This window comes from Coturnix japonica, chromosome 37, assembly GCF_054131305.1.
Source record: "Coturnix japonica strain WE chromosome 37, WE-NBRP24, whole genome shotgun sequence".
Lineage (NCBI taxonomy): Eukaryota > Metazoa > Chordata > Aves > Galliformes > Phasianidae > Coturnix > Coturnix japonica.
Window position 1 is genome coordinate 3,328,495 of NC_140699.1, and position 23,094 is coordinate 3,351,588.

The 23,094-nt window shown below is 46.8% G+C and overlaps 1 protein-coding gene and 1 long non-coding RNA gene across 2 annotated transcripts in view; both read left to right on the forward strand.

Moving 5' to 3' along the window:
- The window catches only part of LOC146754942 (rho GTPase-activating protein 32-like), a 77,959-nt gene extending 59,167 nt beyond the window's left edge, over window positions 1–18,792 (forward strand). The window contains exons 1-3 of the mRNA XM_085526574.1: window positions 12,851–13,002; window positions 13,443–13,486; window positions 18,338–18,792. Of these exons, the coding sequence (XP_085382700.1) occupies window positions 12,986–13,002; window positions 13,443–13,486; window positions 18,338–18,759 (483 nt within the window). The 5' untranslated portion in view covers window positions 12,851–12,985 and the 3' untranslated portion in view covers window positions 18,760–18,792. Of the gene's footprint in view, window positions 13,003–13,442; window positions 13,487–18,337 lie in introns of the transcript that reaches the window.
- LOC146754945 (uncharacterized) lies at window positions 3,633–8,955 on the forward strand. The gene is made up of 2 exons (XR_014938526.1): window positions 3,633–3,865; window positions 8,701–8,955. It is a non-coding gene; the product is annotated as an uncharacterized LOC146754945 (long non-coding RNA).
- Window positions 18,793–23,094: the final 4,302 nt, after the last annotated feature.

A 23,094-nucleotide genomic window follows, 5' to 3' on the forward strand; every position in this document is an offset into this window, starting at 1 on the left:
TTGGAATAATCCTGTACGCCATGTTCACACCATTTTCAATGAGCTGGATGAGTCTGTTGTTGGCATTTTAATACCATTGACCAGGCAGGCAATATGTATGGAGTATTTGGCTCCCTACAGTCATGAATATTTGAGTATCTTCAACATGTGGCTCATTGCTTCCATTTCAGGCTGCCCAGAGAAGCTGTGGATGCCTGTCCTTGGTGTTGAAGGCGAGGTTGGATGGGTGATGGGCAGCCTGAGCTTGTTAGTGTGCAGCCAGCCCATGGCAGGGTGTTTAGAACTTAATGACCTTGATGGTTTCTTCCAACCCAAGCCCTCCCATGATCCTATGATTCTGTGATTTCATTCAGGTTTATTAAGATGAGATGAGTTCTCCTAAATGCGCTGTTCTCTATATGATTGTAATTGGAGTCTTAAATTATAATTGGGTGACTTAAACCAGACACCAAACTTTCTGATGGCCAAAATGAAATGAAATCAATCCTTTACTGTGTCAGTAGTCTGTAACTAGAGCCCATCAGGTAATTCCCAGCCTCCTGCCTGTATCAGTGGCTGCAAACAGTGAAAAGGTCTGATGGGATTTTAACCTCTAAAATGTTCCGAAGCAACCAGAGGGTGAATATATTCCCTATGCAAATACCTGCAGGAATAAGCTTGTCATGTATGTGCTCAGGTAGCACAGTAGTTAATGGTGGGACTCAGTAGGTCATGCTGAAAGTTGAGTCTGCTGATCTTGAAGGTCTTTTCCAGCTTAAATGACCTTATGCTAATATTTCTGTATTTCTTTCTGTTCAGCTCCCAGAAAACCTCCCACTCAGCCCCCAGCTGACCCCGTGGTGAAAAATAAAACAGAAACCTCAGTGATGCTGGCATGGTCCCCTCCGAAGATGCAACGCCCCATTCCAATCGATGGCTACATTGTGGAAGGCAATAAACTAACTGGCTTCACCTGGGTGAGGTGCCACGAGTCTCATGTCCCCGTCCCAGAGTTCACGGTGAGCAATCTGTCTGAAGAGGCTGATGATCAGTTCCGAGTGTCTGCAGTCAATGCGCATGGACAGAGCCCGTCTCTGGAATTCCCAGTGAGCGTGCACCTTGGTAAGCACAAAAGCCCCAATGGAAATGGGTCAGTGTGTGCTGAGCAGCTGTGTTGGTTCCCTAAAGTTGTTTCCTTTGACTTGAAGGATAGTAGTGCATTAACACACCAAAGGCTTTCCTTTATTCCTAGTTCTCCTATCTCCTATCAACGTCCACCTACCACTAAAGTGATACAAGTTCTGTTTCTGTGACAGAGACATGAATATCCTTATCTTTTGATATCTCACATGTGCAAGAAGCAGAACTTTCTGTAACAGATCTGAAGCATAGAAGTGCTTCTTCCAGCACTCATGCAAAGGGAGAAGTAGAAATGTGCCTATGATTTAATCTTCCATCTCTAAATGAGATACCAGACTTGCATCTAAAGAGCATTAAGACATCCATGTTGTTCTTCCTCAGAACCAGTCCTGGCTGTGAAATCCCCCCTAACAACTGGTGAAGCTGTACCTGGAGGGGATGCCATGTTTACTATTGACCTTACAAAATGTTGTGGCACTTGGTACCACAGTGGTAAAGTCTTACAGGAAAGCGAGACCTGCATCATCAAGAGAACCCAAACTACTCACAGCCTAATGATAAAGAACGTCACCAAGAACGATGATGGAGCAGAAGTGAAATTTGTTGCCTAAAATGTTGATGTCAGCACCAAGATGAGAGTGAGAGGTATTTGCTTTGATCCTTCTCCTTTCCTCTTCCAGTCAAGGCATAGTTGCTGTGATCTGATGATTAGAACTGGGGCTGCAGGCATTCACTGACTTTACCAAATACCTGAAATTGCATCCCATGGACTGATGTGAGTCCTGGTAATGACCTAAACATGATAGCACTGAGTGTAGGGTAAGCCAGTCTACCCAGCTGCTTGGTATCTGAACCAGATTGCTTCATGCCAGCTGATGAATGTCTGCAGTTCACAGCTATTGGCCAGTGCATTCAGTCAGCAGGTTTACCACTGCATCACCATAGAGCAGAACTTTCAGCTCCAGGTTCAGACAGCCTTTCTGATTGCACTGGAATAGTTTAGAAGTAGGGGAGCAATCATTCCAATAGTATCTCTATCAATCAGCTTTGCATGACCAAATAGAACAAATAAACATTCATTATGGGAGGAGCTGTTTGTCACTGGGTGGAAACCTCTGCAGAAGCATGTTTAGAGCATTCTTAATCAGTAGCAGGAGATGTTTGGTTGTTTTTTACTTAGTAAATCCGGCAAGAAGACCAAATGAAATATCTTGAATTGCTCAGCACTGACACAATGATGAGTGCAGGAACAGAAGGTGATACTTTTTCAGAGATGTTGCAGGAAACATTGACCACGTTAGCCTGATCTAAATTGAAATAACGAGGCCTTTGCTCCTGACAGGTGCTGCAGTGAGATTTACCAATAAGAGCAAAGATGTAGAAAAGATCTCTGCTTTGCTGCAGGGTGTAGGTCTGATCTCTGAGATCCACACGCTGGGCCTTGATTGCAATAAATGAGAACCCTTTGTTTGCTCCAGTGGAAGACTTTCCATTTCTGCAGTACCCTCTGCAGATGACACAAATGCAAATGCACCTTCTTCCCAGCAATAATTGCCTTTTTTTTTTTACACTGAGTATGCATGAGGCTCTTCATCATATTCTGCTGGCTTGTCACCCTTGTTGATCCATGGAGAGACGAGAAAGCCCTAGAGTAGTGTATGCACTTTGGCATTGGAGAGCTTACTTAATTGCTTCTTCTCAAAGTACAAACTCCAGAGAGGCATGGAGACAGCTCCAAAGAGAATTGAATAATGGGTATAAATTTAAGGAGAGCAAAACACCCTGCCAAGGCTTGTCAGCTAGTCTTAATTTTGCTTTTCTTCTCTTTCTTTGTCACGATAGCATAATATTTCATACTGGCAGTTCTGCCCACAGAATTAACTGGCACAGGCTGCCCGGGGAGGTGGTGGGATCCCTGGAGGTGTTCAGGACCAGTTCTTGGGACCAGTGCTTTTTTACATGGTTATCAGTGACACCAATGATGCAATGGAGTGCACCCTCTGCTGTTTGCTGAGTGGTGCGGCTGATGCAGTGGAAGGAAGGGATGCCATTCAGAGGGAGCTGAACCGAGAGGTTGGCCTAGGTGAATCTAATGAGGTTCAAGACAGCAAAGTGCAAATTTTGCACTTGGGCTGGAGGAATCCCAGGCATTTCTACAGCCTGGGAGGAGCAGTCCTTAAGAGAAGCCCCGCAGAGAAGGACCTGGGGGTCCTGGTGGATGAAAAACAGAACGTGAGCCATCAGCGTGCTCTTGCAGCTCAGAGAGCAAATGGTCCCCTGGGCTCCATCAGAAGAGGGGATGGCCAGCAGGGACAGGGAGGTGATTGATCTTCATGATCCTTGAGGTCCTTTCCAACCCGGGCCATTCTATGATTCTATGATTACACTCGCTGTCAGAAATAACGGCAGCTGTACAGAAGCTGGATATATTTGGGGACAGTTCTTGTAACCAGCTGATTTTAAGACCTTGCCCGAGTCGAGAGTCTACATTGCATGTCAGAAGAAAGCTGGGAAAGTGGTTATTGCTCATTCTTTTTCATTTGCTGATTCTTTCTTTCGGGTTCCTTTTCCAAAGGAGATTCTGGTGATGGAAGCAGTTGAAGAAAGAACCAAAGCAGCTCTTGCCAAGAGTGCTTGAAGTCCCTGTGGAGAGAAGCAAAGAACTTGGGCTTCCTCTGGCATGCTCCCCACCATGTCTCAGGAAGGAGACAACTGCTGTTCCACTTTCTGCTCTGTGTGTGGAAAGGTACGTCTGGGTTTCTTCTGCTTGTTTTTTCTTTCTTTTTCTGGCTTTGAAGGAGAAGGGGTGGAGCAAGGGGAGACCCACTGGTCATTTGTTACCTCAAGAACAGGATGGATTCTGCATTCACTGTGAAAAACCTGGGCTAGTAGCATGGGCATGTTTCAGGCTGGACTCTTCTTTTGCTGCTTGGTTTCCTTTTGGCTACAGGGAGACAGCTGTCTAAAGGTGTGTTTTCAAACCCACTCTCCAAAACCATGTTTCACTGTTGCAGGTGGTTCAGTGTGCTCTTGCAGTGCAGATGCTGTAGTTTGCTGTAGAATCTGAATGGTTTCTGTTCCTAGGGGAGGACTGGGAGGAGGTAGTGAGAAGAGAATTCAATGCCTGAGGTGTATCTTAGTGAGAAATGTAGGCATGAGGTGCTGAAAGTCTTGAGCTGTCAAAGGCCAGTGAGGCTCAGACTCCTTAACCTGCTGGAGCAGGGTGGAAGCAAGGAGTGGGCACTGCCGTCCCACAAGCGGCACTTGGTTCTGGTCTGCCAGGTCTGTGCTGGCCTGGATTTCTTCTGAGAAGTTTGTTGGAGCTGCTTGGAGTAGTGAAGGGTGGGGAAGAAGTGCTGCTCAAGAGCTAAGGCTCTGCTTGATCATTTTGGATGGATTTAACCGTGGTATCTGAAGACATAGTTTCCATCAGAATGATCCCAGCATTGTGCAAGTGTCTCAGCTGAAGCCCCTGAGCAGATGTGTGAGACCACCCGCCTCCTCCAGCTGAGCCATAGGAAAGCTGACTGTGCCCAGTAATTACACCTTCTGCAGATTGAATGTGCTTCCAAGTGTTTTCCTTAGTGATCAATCATGTCCCAGCACTCTGATATTCCATCTCTGGCACAATCTGGAGCATCTCTGCAAACATTGGGTGCTCATTCCCACCAGCGTTTCTTCCTTTCTCTCTTTAGAATCAGTGTGGTGCAGTTCCCAGTGTTTGTGAGCAGCAGCCAGCAGGCTGCAAGAGATCCAATGGCAGCTTTCAGCACACAGAGTGATGTGATGGGGACAGACTGTCCTTACCGCCATGCAGAAGGGAGTTTTTACCGTCCTCTCTCAAGAAGTATGAAAGAATAGAGTTTCAATGATAGTTGTGAGCAGGTGCTGTGCTGTAGGGGATGTCAGGTAACCATTCCTATGGGGGTGCGGGAAGGAGCAGTGAAAGTGATGTATTAGTTTGTGTTTTGGCTGTTAAAGAGGAGTTCCATTTCTGGAAGCAAAACTATGGGCTAAGATGGAAAACAGAAGGGAGAAGGCTGATACCTGGATCGTGGGCTGAGCTTTGGTGACTGCAGCCATTTGCAGTAGAAGTTTTGCTGTTTTGCATAGTGGGGTTCATAATGGGAGCTGATGATGAATGGGAGCTGCTCGAGGGACAGACTTCCATGTACAAGTTCCAGTGCCTCAATGACTTTCTTGTAGCGAGGAACCCCAAACTGAATATAAGACTTGAGGCGCAGCCTCCCCAGTGTTGAGTCCAAGGGGATGATTACCTCTCTGCTCCTGCTGGCCACACTATTTCTTAGACAGGCCAGGATGCCGTGGGCCTTCTTGGCCACCTGGGCACACTGTTGGCTCATGTTCAGCTGAGCATCGACCAACAGCCCCAGGTCCATTTCCTCTGCACGGTCCTGCAGCCACTCAGCCCCAGGCCTATAGCGCTGCATGGGGTTATTGTGGCCAAAGTGCAGGACCTGGCACTTGGCCTGGGTGTACCACATCCCATTCACCTCAGCCCAGTGAGGTTGATCCAGCTTATCTAGATCCCTCTGAAGGGGCCTCCCTACCCTCAGGCAGGTTGACACCAGCTCCCAGTCAAAAGACAAAAAGAGAAGAAAGCAGAAATGAAGAAGGCTTCTCTGAGAGCTGCCCCTGCACCTGCAGAGGTGAGTCCTTGTTATGGACAGACACAGCTCTTGTTGTCAGGGCCTCCATCTGTCAGACATGAATGAGGCTGTAAAATCCTGAGGGAAGTGGCGTCCTGGTTCTGCACTTGCTTTGTTTCTTTGCAGTGTTTGAAGTGTTACACAAAATGAAGGATAAATCTCTAAAGCAGGTGGTCGGTATGCTGGCATGGTGATGTTACTTGGTAATTAGTGCTATTATTTTGTAGTATATTAATAGTTTGCTAATAAACAAAAAACAAGGGGGGGAGGAAGGCGTTCTGATAACAGAGGATGCTGAGAAGGCAGAAACACTGAATGCCTTCTTTGCTTCTGTCTTTAGTGAAAAGGCTCTCCCTCAGAAATCCCAGACCCTGGAGGTTAATGAGAGAGTCTGGACAATAGGAGATTTCTCTTTAGTCAGGGAAGAGGTGGTCTGTGATTGCCTAGGAAACATTAATGTCCATAAATACATGGGATGGGTGCATGGGGTGCATCCACGGGTGCTGAGAGAACTGGTGGAGGTCATTGCTGAGCCCCTCTCTGTAATCTTTCAGAGGTCTTGGAGAACTGGGAAGGTGCCTGAAGACTGAAGGATGGCCAATGTCACTGCAGTCTTCAAAAAGGGCAAGAAGGAAGAGCCTGGTAATTATAGGCCAGTCAGCCTCACCTCTGTCCCAGGGAAGGTGATGGAACAGCTTGTGCTGGATGCCATCTCCAGAGAACTGGGTGATAAGGAGGTTATCAGGAGTACTCAGCATGGGTTCACCAAGGGGAGGTCGTGCTTGACCAACCTGGTGGCCTTTTATGAAGATGTCACTGGCTGGGTGGACGGGGCTAGAGTGGCAGATGTAGTCTACCTTGATTTCAGAAAGGTTTTTGATACTGTCCCCCATGACATCCTTATAACAAAGCTGAGGAAGTATGGGATAGATGAGTGGACAGTGAAGTGGGTCGTGAACTGTCTGACTGGCAGAGTGCAGAGGGTTGTCATTGGTGGTGCTGAGAGGGGATTTGATCCAGGTTTATAAATACCTGAGGTGTGGGGGCCATAGTGGCACGGCTGATCTCTTTTCAGTAGTGCGTGGGGACAGGACTAGGGGTAATGGGCTGAAACTTGTGCATAGGAAGTTCCACATGAATGTGCACTATAACTTCTTTATGGTGAGGGTGACGGAGCACTGGAACAGGCTGCCCAGGGAGGTGGTGGAGTCTCCTTCTCTGGAGATATTCAAGACCCGCCTGAACACCTACCTGTGCAACGTGGTGTAGGGAGCCTGCATTGGCAGGGGGGTTGGACTCGATGATCTCTAGAGGTCCCTTCCAACCCCTACAATTCTGTGATTCTGTTGGAATGTGGGAATGCAAGAAAGAATATTCTGAGCAAAAGCTGTGGAGTGAGATACATGGCATGAGAAAGCAAAGCTGATAACCAAGGAGGGCTGATAACCAATGAAGTCCAGTAGGGCATATTTAGAGACAGGTGAAGAACCCTTGAGCGCACTGAGGAGTACTAGGGTGCTCTGGAATGTCTCTTGGGCTCCCTACAGCACACATACTTGCTCTGGGGCATGTCTGGATGTCTGTAGAGCTAATTGCGGGCCCTGAGAAACCTCTGGGGCACATTAGGGGGAACTGGCTTCCATGTGAGTGTTCTCAGGTTCCCAGAAGTCAACAGGGAAGCCTTTGGAGACCCCTTGGGAAGACTCAGTGGGGCCCTAGAGTGATGTAGCAGCTTGTGTTGGTTCCATCTGCTTGGCAGGGAAGCGATTTCCCTGGTGGGAGCTGACTGACTGGGAGGTGATTTCCTTGGTTTAATTAATTTAATTACCTGGATTATAATTAAATAACACTGTTCAGCATTCAATCAAGATTATATTTTTCCAAAGTACTTCAGTCATGCATCTGTAGCAGCTTTGCTAAAATATATCGAGTTTATTCAAAATTCCAGTGATGCTCCTAAAGCACTTGAAGTGCATTTGAGGTGGGGAGTGACAAAACAGCTCTGAGAGAATCATCATCAAATCAGAACATGGGAACGGTAACTAATAGCAGAGATTCTGAAAAGAATATTCAAATTTTCAAATTACCTTTTTCTGAAGTTGTATTTCACCAAGTTTCATCAATGTGCACACTGAAAAGCTGACTTGCTATGTTTCTTTTTATAAAAAATCATGTGTTACAATTGAGAAAAGAAGGTATAGCATGTAACATCCTCCAAGTAAAGTGCAAAAAACATTTCTTCACAGTTCCAATTAATGTCTTATGTCTGTGAAAGGTAATGAGATGGGAGAGATTCTGGGGTCTGAGTCCTTCAACTGTCTTCTGATAAGACTGTCGTGAGAGCTAACTGATAATATGGTTAAAGTGAATAGCAACCTTCTACTTGAACCTTGAAGCACTGAGAATTTCTCTTAAAAATAAGTAAAAGGAGGAACCATTTTACACAAATGTGAGAACTACCCAAAGCACTGGGGTAGTGTTGGCAATGAGCATCTCACTACAGCTTGTTCCATTACCAGTAAATAAGGAATGATCTGTTGAGGCAACTGTGGGAGCAAATATCCTCTAAGTATAAGCTGAAGGGATGGCCTTCACATCATCTAGCTGTACAACAAATTCCTATCTAGAACATGTGCATCTGAGAGCATCATCTGAGGCTCCCAGTGTGATCAGTGGAGAGAAGGAAGAGGCAGTTTTCAGACATGGTTCATCATCCTCAATGGGGTAGATTTAAGAGAGAATTAATGGTGCCTGGAATTCTATTGTCTGTACTTTACAGATTACTGCTGGCTGTAGGATGGCGTCTGTTGCAAGTGCCTCTCTAACTTTTCTCCAGCATGTAGATGCGTGTATTTTGAGAGAGGCATCCTACCCTAAGTGTATGTTACTCAAAAAGCATGTTTTCTTTCAGAAAAACCTACTGAGGTAACAAAACAGCTGGAGGATAAGACAGCAGCAGTAGGGCTGAGCTGTGAGCTGTCGAAACCTGATGTGAGCATCAGGTGGTACAAGGATGGCAAAGCAATCAGAAAAAGCCAGAAGTACGACTTGCAGCAGGAGGGAACTGGGGCCATTCTGATCATCCATGACTCTACTGCCAAGGACAGCGGGGAGTACACCTGTGAGACAGAGGACTCTGAAACAAAAGCCAGGGTCACTGTGCAAGGTGAGTTGAAAAGCACACTGGGGATGGCATGTAGAGAAGTCGAGGTAAATATCTGCAGCTTGTGGGTGATGTTTTTCTCTTCTGTTTCCTTGAGCGGGATCAATTCTTAGTTTTCAGAAAATATGGTGGATTAAAATATTTTAGTTAAAATAATCTCTAAACTGAATGATAAATGGCATGAGAAAGCAAAGCTGAGAACTAAGCTCCAGAAGAGAAAACAAAGTCAAGTATGGCATATTTAGAGACAGGTGAAGAACCCTTGAGCTCACTGAGGAGTACTAGGATACTCTGGAATGTCTCTTGGGCTCCCCACAGCACACATACTTGCTCTGGGGCATGTCTGGATGTCTGTAGAGCTAATTGCGGGGCCCTGAGAAACCTCTGGGGCACATTAGGGGGCACTGGCTTCCATGTGAGTGTTCTCAGGTTCCCAGAAGTCAACAGGGAAGCCTTTGGAGACCCCTTGGGAAGACTCAGTGGGGCCCTAGAGTGATGTAGCAGCTTGTGTTGGTTGCATCTGCTTGGCAGGGAAGCGATTTCCCTGGTGGGAGCTGACTGACTGGGAGGTGATTTCCTTGGTTTAATTAATTTAATTACCTGGATTATAATTAAATAACACTGTTCAGCATTCAATCAAGATTATATTTTTCCAAAGTACTGCAGTCGTGCATCTGTAGCAGCTTTGCTAAAATATATCGAGTTCATTCAAAATTCCAGTGATGCTCCTAAAGCACTTGAAGTGCATTTGAGGTGGGGAGTGACAAAACAGCTCTGAGAGAATCATCATCAAATCAGAACATTGGAACGGTAACTAACAGCAGAGATTCTGATAAGAATATTTAAATTTTCAAATTACCTTTTTCTAAAGTTGTATTTCACCAAGTTTCATCAACACTTGGTGAAAACACTGAAAAGCTGACTTGCTATGTTTCTTTTTATAAAAAATCATGTGTTACAATTGAGAAAAGAAGGTATAGCATGTAACATCCTCCAAGTAAAGTGCAAAAAACATTTCTTCACAGTTCCAATTAATGTCTTATGTTTTGTTCAGACTCACTAAATGATGTATTTCAGGGTACATCACATGGGAATATAAGAAGACTATTCAGAACAGGAGCTGCAGAGCAAGATGAACGGCATGAGAAGGTAAGGCCGGGAACCAAGGACACAGCTTTTGTGTAACTCAGCCACCTGTGGCAGAGGTCAGGATTTCAGCAGGGATTTCTGCAGACGTTCCTTGAACACCCCCAGGGTGGGTGACTCCACCACCTCCCTGGGCAGTCCATTCCAGTGCCTGGCCACCCTTTCTGAGAAGTAATATTTCCTAATGTCCAGCCTGAACCTCCCCTGCCGCAGCTTGAAACCATTCCCTCTAGTTCTATCAGTAATGACACGAGAGAAGAGGTCGACCCCCAGCTCACTGCAACCTCCCTTCAGGAAGTTATAGAGAGCAAGGAGGTCTCCCCTGAGCCATCTCTTCTCCAGGCTGGACATTCCCATCTCCTGCAGCCTCTCCTCATATGGCCCCATTGTGCTCCAGACCCCTCACCAGCTTTGTTGCCCTTCTTTGAACACGTTCCAATGCCTCAGTGTCTTTTTTGCAGTGAGGGGCCACAAACTGGACAGAGAATTCGAGTTGTGGCCTCACCAGTGCTGAGTACAGGGGGACAGTCACCTCTCTGCCCCTGCTGGCGTCACTGTTTCTGATGCAAAATGTATGTAAGTGTCACATGTGTGACATCCTTTTTGATGGAGTTCTGTGACTGGAGTTCAATGGATTTGAGAGCTGTCTTGAAGCCTGTGGGCATCACCCAGGAGTTGGGGTGAGAGGATGAGGCGTAGGAACAGGAACCTCTTTGGTCGTTATTAACTCCCAACTTTTTGGTCAGGATTTGTGTGTTATTTTTATCATTTAAAGAACAGAATCATTGTGCAGCTTGTGAATGAATTGACTCACACCTGCTGATTGGTGCTGTTCTCTACAGGGAGCTGCAATGGAAATGGACACTTGTGGTCCACTGTCCAGCCCCCTCCCGTGTTGGATTTTCTGGGCTTTGAGACACATCTTCCAGATGCACTTTGTGTTATTTCTGATGTGTGACCTGTTGAGCTCCAGCCCCAAAGGAGGATTCAAGTACTACCACAGCAGTCCATTGGGACTGTAGTATTTCTTGCTAATCAGAATTCGTGTGCACCCGTGTCTTTCGTCTGCACAAAGGATCTTGCAATCATCTCTGTCTGTGTTTCTTTTAGACCCAGAGATGGAGCAGAGAGGAACACAGACTTGGGTGGATCTTCATTCATGAGCAGGGACACGTCATGCTCATCTGAGGTGTCTGGCTGACAGCAAGAGCAGAGAGGTAAGTTTCATAGGGTCACGTGCCCATTTTATTTTATTTTTAATTCATGATGCATTGAGGCGTTCCCCAGACAAAGTGAGCATTTCTCAACTGGACTTTCTAGAAATGAGCTAGGCAGTGAAAATGGGTTTGAAGCATTCCTAAGAGCCCCGCAAGAGAATGCTGAGAGTTAATCTGGCACCCTCCTTTGGAAACGTCCGTTGTCTGTCAGCTCTTCAGCTGTGCCCTAACACCTCCCATTGCGCTGCCACACCAGGATAGAATTCCAAGCCCACACTGAGTCCTGGAATGTTGTGGTGCCGTGTTGGAATCAGATGTGACCACGTGGTCTTGGCTCCCCGCCTGAGGTGTGGGGGCCATAGTGGCACGGCTGGTCTCTTTTCAGTAGTGCGTGGGGACAGGACTAGGGGTAATGGGCTGAAACTTCTGCATAGGAAGTTCCGCACAAATGTGTGCAAGAACCTCTTTACGGTGAGGCTGACGGAGCACTGGAACAGGCTGCCCAGGGAGGTGGTGGAGTCTCCTTCTCTGGAGATATTCAAGACCCGCCTGAACACCTACCTGTGCAACGTGGTGTAGGGAACCTGCCATGGCAGGGGGGTTGGACTCAATGATCACTAGAGGTCCCTTCCAACCCCTACAATTCTGTGATTCTGTTGGAAGGTGGGAATGCAAGAGAGAATATTGCGAGCAAAAGCTGTGGAGCGAGATAAATGGCATGAGAAAGCAAAGCTGAGAACTAAGGAAAGCTCCAGAAGAGAAAACAAAGTCCAGTAGGGCATATTTAGAGACAGGTGAAGCATCCATGAGTGCACTGAGGAGTACTAGGGTGCTCTGGAATGTCTCTTGGGCTCCCTACAGCACACATACTTGCTCTGGGGCATGTCTGGATGTCTGTAGAGCTAATTGTGGGGCCCTGAGAAACGTCTGGGGCACATTAGGGGGCACTGGCTTCCATGTGAGTGTTCCCAGGTTCCCAGAAGTCAACAGGGAAGCCTTTGGAGACCCCTTGGGAAGACTCAGTGGGGCCCTAGAGTGATGTAGCAGCTTGTGTTGGTTGCATCTGCTTGGCAGGGAAGCGATTTCCCTGGTGAGAGCTGAGTGACTGGAAGGTGATTTCCTTGGTTTAATTAATTTAATTACCTGGATTATAATTAAATAACACTGTTCAGCGTTCATTAAAGATTTCTTTTTTTTCCAAAGTACTTCAGTTGTGCAGCTGTAGCAGCTTTGCTAAGATATATCGAGTTTATTCAAAATTCCAGTGATGCTCCTAAAGCACTTGAAGTGCATTTGAGGTGGGGAGTGACAAAACAGCTCTGAGAGACACATCATCAGATCAGAACATTGGAACGGTAACTAATAGCAGAGATTCTGATAAGAATATTGAAGTTTTCAAATTACCTTTTCTTAAAGTTGTATTTCACCAAGTTTCATCAATGTGCACACTGAAGAGCTGACTTGTTATCTTTCTTTTTATAAAAAATCATGTGTTACAATTGAGAGCAGAAGTTATAGGATGGAACATTCTCCAAGTAAAGTGCAAAAGACATTTCTTCATAGTTCCAATTAATGTCTTATGTTTTGTTCAGACTCACTAAATGATGTATTTCAGGGTACATCATGTGGGAATATAAGAAGACTATTCAGAGCAGGAGCTGCAGAGCAAGATGAACGACATGAGAAGGTAAGGCTGGGAACCAAGGACACAGCTTTTGTGTCACTCAGCCACCTGTGGCAGAGGTCAGGATTTCTGCAGGGATGGGAAATCATCCCATCACTTAGTGCCTTACAAGGAGCTGAGAAGCTTTTCTTGCTCAAGTCCTGCTTCCAAGCTTAACCACCTACAATGAAGTAGATGTCACTTTGCTGGTGTCCTTCAATTCCGTGTCTGCATTTTCCCAAAATCAGGAGGTAACCAGCTGCAGTGAAGTGAGCGATTTCAGTGCCTGTTTCTGATGGTGGCAATGAGTTCAGAGGTCACAATTAACTGACGATTCCTGTTTCCATTCTGACAAAGGATGTAGTTGCAGCTGACTTCCTGAGGCTGCCATACGTGGTGGTGATGCAGCCTTGGGCTTCTTGGGGATTTGCATGACTCCCACCTTTCCTTTCTGTGTCTTGCAGGTCAGCTGGTGCTGGAAGCAGCTGGTATCTGAGTAGGAATGAAGGTGAGTGCAGGAGCAGCTGCTGAGGGGAGGAAGGAAGTCCATGCTAATGAGCTCTGGAGCATCTGCGGGTCTGGTACCAGAGGAGGCAGCAGTGATGCTGGAGGGCACGTGGTGAGTGCGTGGACAGGGTGGCACAAACGTGTGCGTGTGCTGAGGAGTTGGGTTGCACACAGGTGCACAGAAAGGGGTGTTTGTGGAAGGTGTAGGCACGTACGTGTTCCCAGGGGTGGTTTGCACACGTCTGTGAATACAAAGGAGGGCACACGATGCGGTGTGTGCATGGAGGTGTGCAAAGCAGGCAGGGTGGCACACGGGTGTGCATGTGCACATGGATAGGGGAAGGCTGGGGTTACAGGTTGACCTGTGCTGAGGTGAGTGGGGGCTCACGGTGTTGCTCAGTGGTAGATTTGTTTACACTGAGTGCTAACAGGAAACTCGCACACCCTTTTTGTTTCAGCTGTGCCAGCGCTGTGATCCCTTGCTGCTGGGATGTGCTGTTGGAAGGATGGTGTGCATGCCGAGCTCCCATCACTTCCAAGCCCTACAATTCTGTGATTCTGTGAATCAAGTGTAGAGCAAAAGGGATGTTTGGGCCAGGTGACTGTAAGAAGGCTGGCTGCTTTGGATGGTGGCAGCTGATGGAAACAGGTGCTCTGGGGACCGTTCAGCTTTTAACAGAAGACAGGGGTCCTGCAGGAAGAACGACGAGGTTCTCAAAAGGCTTCAGACGTGCACACAGAGTACATCTGTCCTGCCGTGCCGTCTCTGCTTCTTTTTGATGAAAGCATTTTCATGACCACTTGTTGTGGCTGTTGCTTGTAGAAGGAGGAATGTTAGGTGCAGTTCTCACTGAGAACTTCTGCTAGGATTTCTGTGTAATTTGAATCATGAGTGTTAGCACAGTGAGTTGAAGGAGGGCCCCGGAAGCAAATTTGTTGCTGTTGAAGCACTGTGTGATGAGCAGGTGCGTGGTAAGACGTGCTGGCAGATGTTGAAGCCACTTTAAGATTGAGGTGAGAAGGAAAGGCGATGAAGGAGCTGATGGCAAAGAGCTTCCTTAGGAGGCTTGGTGCTTGCATGGGATTGTATCCGATCAACTTCTTGTGTGCTGGTGTCCATCTGTGGTTTGTGGAGCAGTTTTCATTCCAGGGTCTGTCTGGTAGGACTGTGGCTTGGGCCAGGCCAGGGCGAATCCAGTGTGCTTTACTCTCGTTCTTAGTGCTTGTTTTTGCTCAGGTGTCAATCCTCACAGAGCAAGGCCTGAGGGTGGGGTTTGCGGAGAAAGAGGACATGCAGGCCTTGTGTGACACCCACGGAGCTGCAGCGAGGCTGCATTGGTGTAAAACAAGGGAAATGCACAGAGATCTGAAGGTGGGTTTTGGGCTCGACTTATGCCAGAGGGGATGTGCGTGCTCCTTTACAATGTGCGTTTTCTGCCTACTGTATGGCAGGTGGGCTTGGAAAGTTGTTTCCGTGTTTCTGTTGTTGGGAGAAGCAGATATCAACTCTTCTCTCTATTGAAAGATTTAACAAAAGAGCCTCTCCTTGCTTCTTAGTGTATGAATCACAGAATCATAGAATCACCAGGGTTGGGAAAGACCTAAAAGAACAGTCCAACCGTTCTCTTATTACCAATAGCTCCCAATAAACCACGTCCTTCAACACAACATCCAGTCATTCCTTGAACACCCCCAGGTGGGATGGCTCCACCACCTCCCTGGGCAGTCCATTCCAGTGCCTGGCCACCCTTTCTGAGAAGTAATATTTCCTAATGTCCAGCCTGAACCTCTCCTGCCGCAGCTTGAAACCATTCCCTCTAGTTCTATCAGTAATGACACGAGAGAAGAGGCCGACCCCCAGCTCACTGCAACCTCCCTTCAGGAAGTTTTAGAGAGAAATGAGGTCTCCCCTGTGCCACCTCTTCTCCAGGCTGGACATTCCCAGCTCCCGCAGCCTCTTCTCATATGGCTCCATTGTGCTCCAGACCCCTCACCAGCTTTGTTGCCCTTCTTTGAACACGTTCCAATGCCTCAGTGTCTTTTTTGCAGTGAGGGGCCACAAACTGGAAACAGAATTCGAGTTGTGGCATCACCAGTGCTGAGTACAGGGGGACAATCGCCTCTCTGCTCCTGCTGGCATCAGTGTTTCTGATACATACATTCTCATGTATGTAAGTGTCACATGTGTGACATCCTTTTTGATGGAGTTCCGTGACGGGAGTTCAGTGGATTTGAGAGCTGACTTGAAGCCTGTGGGCATCACCCAGGAGTTGGGGTGAGAGGATGAGGCGTAGAAACAGGAACCTCTTTGGTCGTTATTAACTCCCAACTTTTTGGTCAGGAATCTCTGTGTGTTTTTTTATCATGTAAAGAACAGAGTCATTGTGCAGCTTGTGAATGAATTGATTCACGCCTGCTGATTGGTGCTGTTCTCTACAGGGAGCTGCAGTGGAAATGGACACTTGTGGTCCACTGTCTGCCCCCCTCCCGCATGCTCAGATCAGCCAAGTTGTCAAGGCCTGGCTCTTGGTTGGTGAATTGTGCCAAGGTCAGAGAGTTGGATTTTCTGGGCTTTGAGACACGTCTTCCAGATGCACGTTGTGTTATTTCTGATGTGTTGACCTGTTGAGGTCCAGCCCCAAATGAGGATTCAAGTACTACCACCGCAGGAATGGTTTAGATTGGAATTGGAATGCAGAAGGCTGAAGCCAGCAGGAGCAGGGAATCCATCATCCAAGGGCTTGGTGCAGCTCTTCTTTGCTCAGTTGTGGAAGCATCGTAAAGTTGCTGGGCGGACAGGCATCACGTAGCCTGAGACTCAGCATGACTTGCAGCAAGTGGATGGGACGGTTGTGCTGTGTGTGTTATTCCATGACTGTCTTAGCCCTGCTCACTGACCTGCTCTTTCTCTCTCCTCTCCTCGCCCTCCACCCACTGCCTCGGTGCAGCTTTTGCTCTCATTTCATCCGAGCAAAGCGACAAGGAACTGCTGCAGATAGCTTGAGGTGATCTCACTGCCAGGTACGTGCCATGTTTTGTCCCCCCGCATGGTTTTGCAGGCCGTGTGGCACTGTGTTTAGTAACACAGCCTCATGCAGCTTTGATGTGACCCTGGTCACGGATGGGTTTCTCCACTGCCCTGCAGCTCAGCCCTTAGAAGGGCTGTCTCTCAGAATGGCCGCCCTAGACCCCGTCCCCATCTCTGCTGCCCTCCCCGTCCCTTCAGCTGTTCCCGGTTCGGGCCGGGCGACACCGGGCAGGTGGGTGAGCGGAGCGGGGCAAGATGGCGGCAGGGAGTGGGGTGTGAGGGGCAGGGCGGGGCCTAACGGGGGCGGGGGGCGGGGCTAAGGGGAGGGGAGAGCGGGGATTGGTGGGAGAGGGAGCCAATAGGAGGTAGAGAGGAGTTGGGCACAGGGTGATGTTAACACCCCTTTGTGACATCATAATGCCCCTTTGTGATGTCATAATGCTTCTTTGTTACATCATAATGCCCCTTTGTGACATCATAATGCCCCCTTTGTGACGTCATAATGTCCCTTTGTGACGTCATAATGCCCCTTTGTGACGTCATAATGTCCTTTTCTGATGTCATAATGCCGCTTTGTGATGTCATAATGCCGCTTTGTGATGTCATAATGCTCCATTGTGACGTCATAAAGCTCCACTGTGACGTCATAAAGCTCCTTTGTGACGTCGTAATGCCCCTTTGTGACATCATATAGCTCCTTTGTGATGTCATAAAGCTCCTTTGTGACGTCATAATGCCCCTTTGTGACATCATAATGTCCTTTTGTGATGTCATGAAGCTCCTTTGTGATGTCATAATGCTTCTTTGTGATGTCATAATGCTTCTCTGTGACGTCATACTGTCCCTTTGTGACGTCATAATGCCCTCTGTGACGTCATAATGCGCCTTTTGACGTCATGATGCCCTTTGTGACATCATGAAGCTCATTTATGACATCATAATGCCCCTTTGTGACGTCATAATGTCAGTTTCGGATGTCATAATGCCCCTTTGTGATGTCATAATACCCCTTTGTGACGTCGCAGTGCTCCTTTGTGACGTCATAAAGCTCCTTTGTGACGTCGTAAAGCCCCTTTGTGACGTCATAAAGCTCTTTTGTAATGTCATAAAGCTCCTTTGTGACATCATAATGCCCCTTTGTGACATCATAATGCCTTTTGTGACATCATAAAGCTCCTTTGTGACGTCATAATGCCCCTCTGTGACATCATAATGTCCTTTTCTGATATCATAATGCCCCTTTGTGACGTCATAATGCTCTTTGTGACGTCATAATGCTCTTTGTGACGTCATAAAGCTCCTTTGTAACGTCATAAAGCTCCTTTGTGATGTCATAATGCCCCTTTGTGACATCATAATGTTCTTTTGTGATGTTATAATGCCCCTTTGTGACATCATAATGTTCTTTTGTGATGTTATAATGCCCCTTTGTGATGTCATAATGCTTCTTTGTTACATCATAATGCCCCTTTGTGACGTCATAATGTCCTTTTCTGATATCATAATGCCCCCTTGTGACGTCATAATGCCCCTTTTTAAAGTCATAATGCCCCTTTGTGACGTCATAATGCTTATTTGTGACGTCATAATGCCCCTTTGTGACATCATATCACCCCTTTGTGATGTCATACTGCCCCATATGAAGTCCAGACAGAGTCAAAACTTATGGACCTGCACGAGGATCACTTTCAAGACAGTGGCTCTGTTGCTTCAAGCTTATTTGCTTCGTCCTGCCGCCACTCTATTACCAAGTATCAGCAACCTCTTGCATGATTCAACTTGCAAACATTTGACACTAACCCTTGTGTTTCTGTGCCTTCCTAGATAATTCGAGCCCTTGTCAACCCCAACGATCCAAACCAAGTAGTGATGTGCAGTGTGTTTCCATCAATGGAGAGTTCTTATTAAGCACAAATCGCTGCAATTCGGATGACAGCCTTCCACATGGTAACAGTGATGGACACAAGGTGCTCATCCACGTTCATGCTCTCATATCTCCTGGCTCTGCTGAAGCTCCTGACCTGAGCCTGCCAGACACCACAGTCACCTGCCTGGATTGTGACCCAGCGCCTTTGCAGTGCTGCCCATCCCAAGCACAGCCCGAGTGCCCCAACAGCAGCACCACCATGCAGGAGCAGGGCAGCATCAGTGAGGTGAAGCTGAGCATCTTAGATGGGGACTTAGAGTCAGGCTGCCAGTCCCAGGCACCAGGCAGCAGCACCAGCTCTGAGCCACTCTCATCTTGACAAGAGGAGTCCCATCTTCACCCTTGACCTCTCAAGCCCTCCTGTCTTTTATTGAATAAAGTCACTCTCATGCTCAATCATCGCCTTGGCTGCATTCGGAGTCTTCATTCACAGGGATTGGGATGAATGCAACAAACAGCAAGGCAGCTCAGCTTGCAATGCTATGGCTGTGGGGTTCGTGCAGGCAGAGCTCTGGGTTCCCATTTTGCATGGCTTTGGGATGTCAGCAGCAAGATCTCTACCATTTTGTATGGCAGCAAATAATCTCTAGCATCCAGGTTGCTGCTCATGATAATCCCAGTCTTCCTGGCTGTTGCTTTGTGATACCTTTCAAAGCCTTTTGATACTCTTTGATGCCTTGGCTGCTCCCTAACACCTCTGTCCTCCTGCCATGTTGACTCATGTCTCCCACTTTTAAGCTGGCTTTGCAGATCGTCTCCAGCCCTGTCATCATCACGCTGCAGCAGGAGGTGCTCACCTGGCCCAATGTCTGGCAGTGCTGCTTGTTCTGCAGATGAGCAGCTGCCTCCTCATCTCTTCAGCTACAGTAGTTTTTTTCAGGGCAGTTAGATGCAGTCACGCTCCTCTGGATTTGGTGTGTTAAATCCATGCTGCATGGCAGCAGTCAGTGCAATACAAAGGTGTTCTGTGTGCCACAGCATTTCTCCAGGGGCTGCCAAAGGTAGAAGCACAACACAGCACCATCCTTCTGACAGTAATGTCTGTGAGTGTTAGACATGTGAGCACTGCATCATCCCCAGCGTGTCAGTGCTTTTCCACACCAACCTGACTCTCACACTCTGCACTGAATGTAACTCTGCTCTTGTGGAGACAAATGCTTTCTGTCACATCCTCCATCCCTGCAACCATTTGCTGGTAGGCAGCTCTTGCAGAAGAATCAAGCAGCAGAACCTTTTGCTCACCCTACAGCATGCAAATGCTATGAAAGCAGAAATAACCTGGCGTGCTCTGGGTCTGCAAGGCTGCACAGATGGGAGAGGTAGATTGTGTTTTTGCAGTGGAAGTTTCCAGTATTTTCAGTACATAGTGTAGGCCCTAACTGAATGTATAACCCTCTTGTAAAACAGCTGTATAAGTAGTTTTTCCACCAAGAAAGTTGCTGAACAGAGTTAAGTTCAGACTGGGGGCGTTCTGACATGGGTAGAATTGAGACAAGCACAAGATAAATACGCAGGGTGGGTAGAGCCCAGCACAGCACAGAATGAATGTACTGACTGTTGGAAACATTGCCCTTCTCTGTCCGCAGAAAAGTACAAGGCAGACCTAAAAACAAGAGGTTGGTAATTGACCTTCTATGGAAATGAATCCTAGCCACAGTCTGGAGGAGTCTGTGAGCCTGAGATGCTCAACCAATGAGAGCCATGAGAGCATCACCTGCATTGGGTTTAGGGCATAGAACAGAATTAATGTCACTGACTGGTGTGCAATTTCTCCCTTGCCAACAGGGGATGTGCGCGCAGTATTGCAGTAATGAATAAGCACTGCTGCTATCGCTGCCATCTTTGCCTAACTAGAAATCTTTGACTTTGAGAGTTTCTCACACAAGGGGAGAGGGTAAGAAAGTAAAGAGGCACAGAAAACTAAGGGAAACTGCTCTTCTTTATCTTATCTATAAAAATTGATACAATTGGTGCTGCAGGAACCACAACGCAGATCTGAGTTCTGACCGGTCTACGCAGCAAATCCGCCAATCTTTATTGTGATAAGCCCTCCACATGGCATTGCACACGCACTCGAACACACAACAGGCATAGATTTCTCCTAACTCCTCGAGGAGCAGGCAAGCAGAACAACTGAGCGCAGCACTGCTTGTGATTGGGCCACCCCCATCATAGAGATGTGTGTTAGATCTTTTACCCACCCCTGGCTTTTTTGGCTACAAGGGCACACTGCTGGCTCATGGTCAATCTGTCGTCCACCAGGACGCCCAGGTCCCTCTCAGCAGAGCTCCTCTCCAGCAGCTCTTCTTTCTGCTTACACAAGGAAGATAGTCTTGTCAATGCAGAGAAATGAATCACAGAATCACAGAATGACCCGGGTTGGAAGGGACCCCAAGGATCATGAAGCTCCAGCCCCCCTGCCTGGAAGGGCCACCAAACTTCCATGTTTACTAATGAAATAAATGAAATAAATGACAAAATTTCCTTTCAGAGAGTTGCATTCACACCTTGACTTAGGTTTGTACAGCTTGGGCATTTGGTCAGACGTGTACTGAAGTCAGGTTTTTCTTTGATTGAGAAAGCATTGAACTAGTTCCTCATTGATGTACAGTTCCTTAGAAATGGAGTAGTCCCCACTTCAGACCAGCTCCTACTGGATCCCATTTCCTGAGAGTCCCCCAAGAAATTCTGGAGGAATCAGTTTGCTTTCTAATCTACCAACTGTCTGATACTTTCAACACCTTGAATAAATTGCCAGTTGCTGACTTGTTTCTTTTTGTAAATCTGTTGATGCACGCACAAAAAATGGATCAGAGCACGGGGTCTTATCTGGAGATGGGAAAACAATTGGATAAACAGAAAATTGTTTTTTGCAAGTTTTGCAGATCTGTAAGTGGCTTTTCAAGAGATTGTACCACTTCTGCACATTGATTGTCTGACAGTTTCCCTATGATTTTACTTAAAAATGAAGAAGCAATGAAAAGCTCTGTGCTCTGTGGGTGTGCATGGCTGGCTCTGCCCTTCTCATAGAGGAGAAAATCAGCATTTTCACCCCTGGTTCCTACACTTAGATAAAATCCCCTCCACTTACCTGCAATTTTCCTATGTGTGGAAACAGCCTGACCTCAGATGGGGTGAAGCAGCTTCTATTTGTCCTTTCCCATTATTGAGGGAATAATCTGTATTCTTTTATCGTAAGAAGAAAGGAAATTTTGGATGAGGGAAGTACCTACAACATGTAGAGACTCTTAGGAAACAGAAAAATAAAAATAATAAAAAAATAAAAACAGTATCACAAAGAAAATCTTGAAAAGAGCCAAATAATAAGGGAAAATAGCTGACTGCTGCAGGTGCACTTTGAAGACCCACAACAGAGGAAGCTGAGGTCTCTCCTTCTTGTCCCTTCACTGTTTCTCAGTGTGCCTCATTGTGCCCAGGCGATGGCTTTTTTTATTATTTTACTTCTGTTATTACAGCAATTCACCTGCCAAAGAATTTAATTTGCTATGGAACTATATAGAATATCAGAGGAAAGACAGTGACAGTGCATGGACCCCCCCTTCTCTCTCCTCCTGGTATCTACATGTGCTGGAGAACTTCGCTTTTACCATAATATGCCTTGAAAGTGTTTGCAGCCTCATGATCTTTCTGGCTCTGCACAAACCTGCCTTCTCCAAGAGATTTTACTTTGAGATGTTGATGGCAGCTTGTAGTTTCCCCTTTTGGGAACCCTACTTGTCCTGGGCATCCTGATGTCTGAGTGGAGTCAGTCCTTGCTCTACAGCATCTTTCAACACCAAATATGCTGACCCCACTGCCAAGAGAACATTTCCTTGTAAAAAGCAACACAAAGAATTGAAGTCAGGGGTCATATTTGATATGGTCAATAAATCCATCCCTGGCTGACTTTCTTTATTAAGTTTCAGACATTTTTAATGAAAGAGCTATAATCCCTGTAATAAATTTTCTCTTGGTTTTCTATGTATTCAGATCTTAGTCTATGAAGAAGTAAAAGTGAATACAACTGAATTTACCATTGAATTGTAATATTTATTTCTTCTTCTGGTAGTATGTAGCAAATCATCTGTGCCTTACTGACTTCCCTTACTGACTGTGTTGCTAAATATCCTAATGGAAATCTCTTTTATTTGTATTTCTTTCTACTTTCCCCTGTTAAGGATTTCATGGCTGCTCTCAGGTCACCATGGAGCCTTTTGTACTCCAGGCTGAACAGCCCCAGCTCTTTCAGCCTGTCCTCATAGGAGAGGTGTTGCAGCCCTTGAATCAGTTCTATGGCATGTATCAGTGACCTGTCCATGCTCCAACAGGTCCATGTCTCTCCTGTACTGAGGACTCTGCATCTGGATGCAGTACTCCAGATGAGGCCTCATCAGCACAGAGTAGAGGGGCAGGATCGCCTCCTTTGCCCTGCTGGCCGTGCTTCTTTTGATGCAGCCCAGGATATGGTTAACTTTCTGTGCTGTGAGAGCACACTGCTGGCTCATGTTCAGCTTCCCACCAACAGGAACCCCAGGTATTTTTCGCCAGGACTTTGCTCAATCCTTTCAGGCATTTCCCTTCCACTGAAAGCTTGATCCAGGATCTTGCCTTGTTCATGTGCACGGTGCTTTCTCACTTCATTGTGTGCACGGTG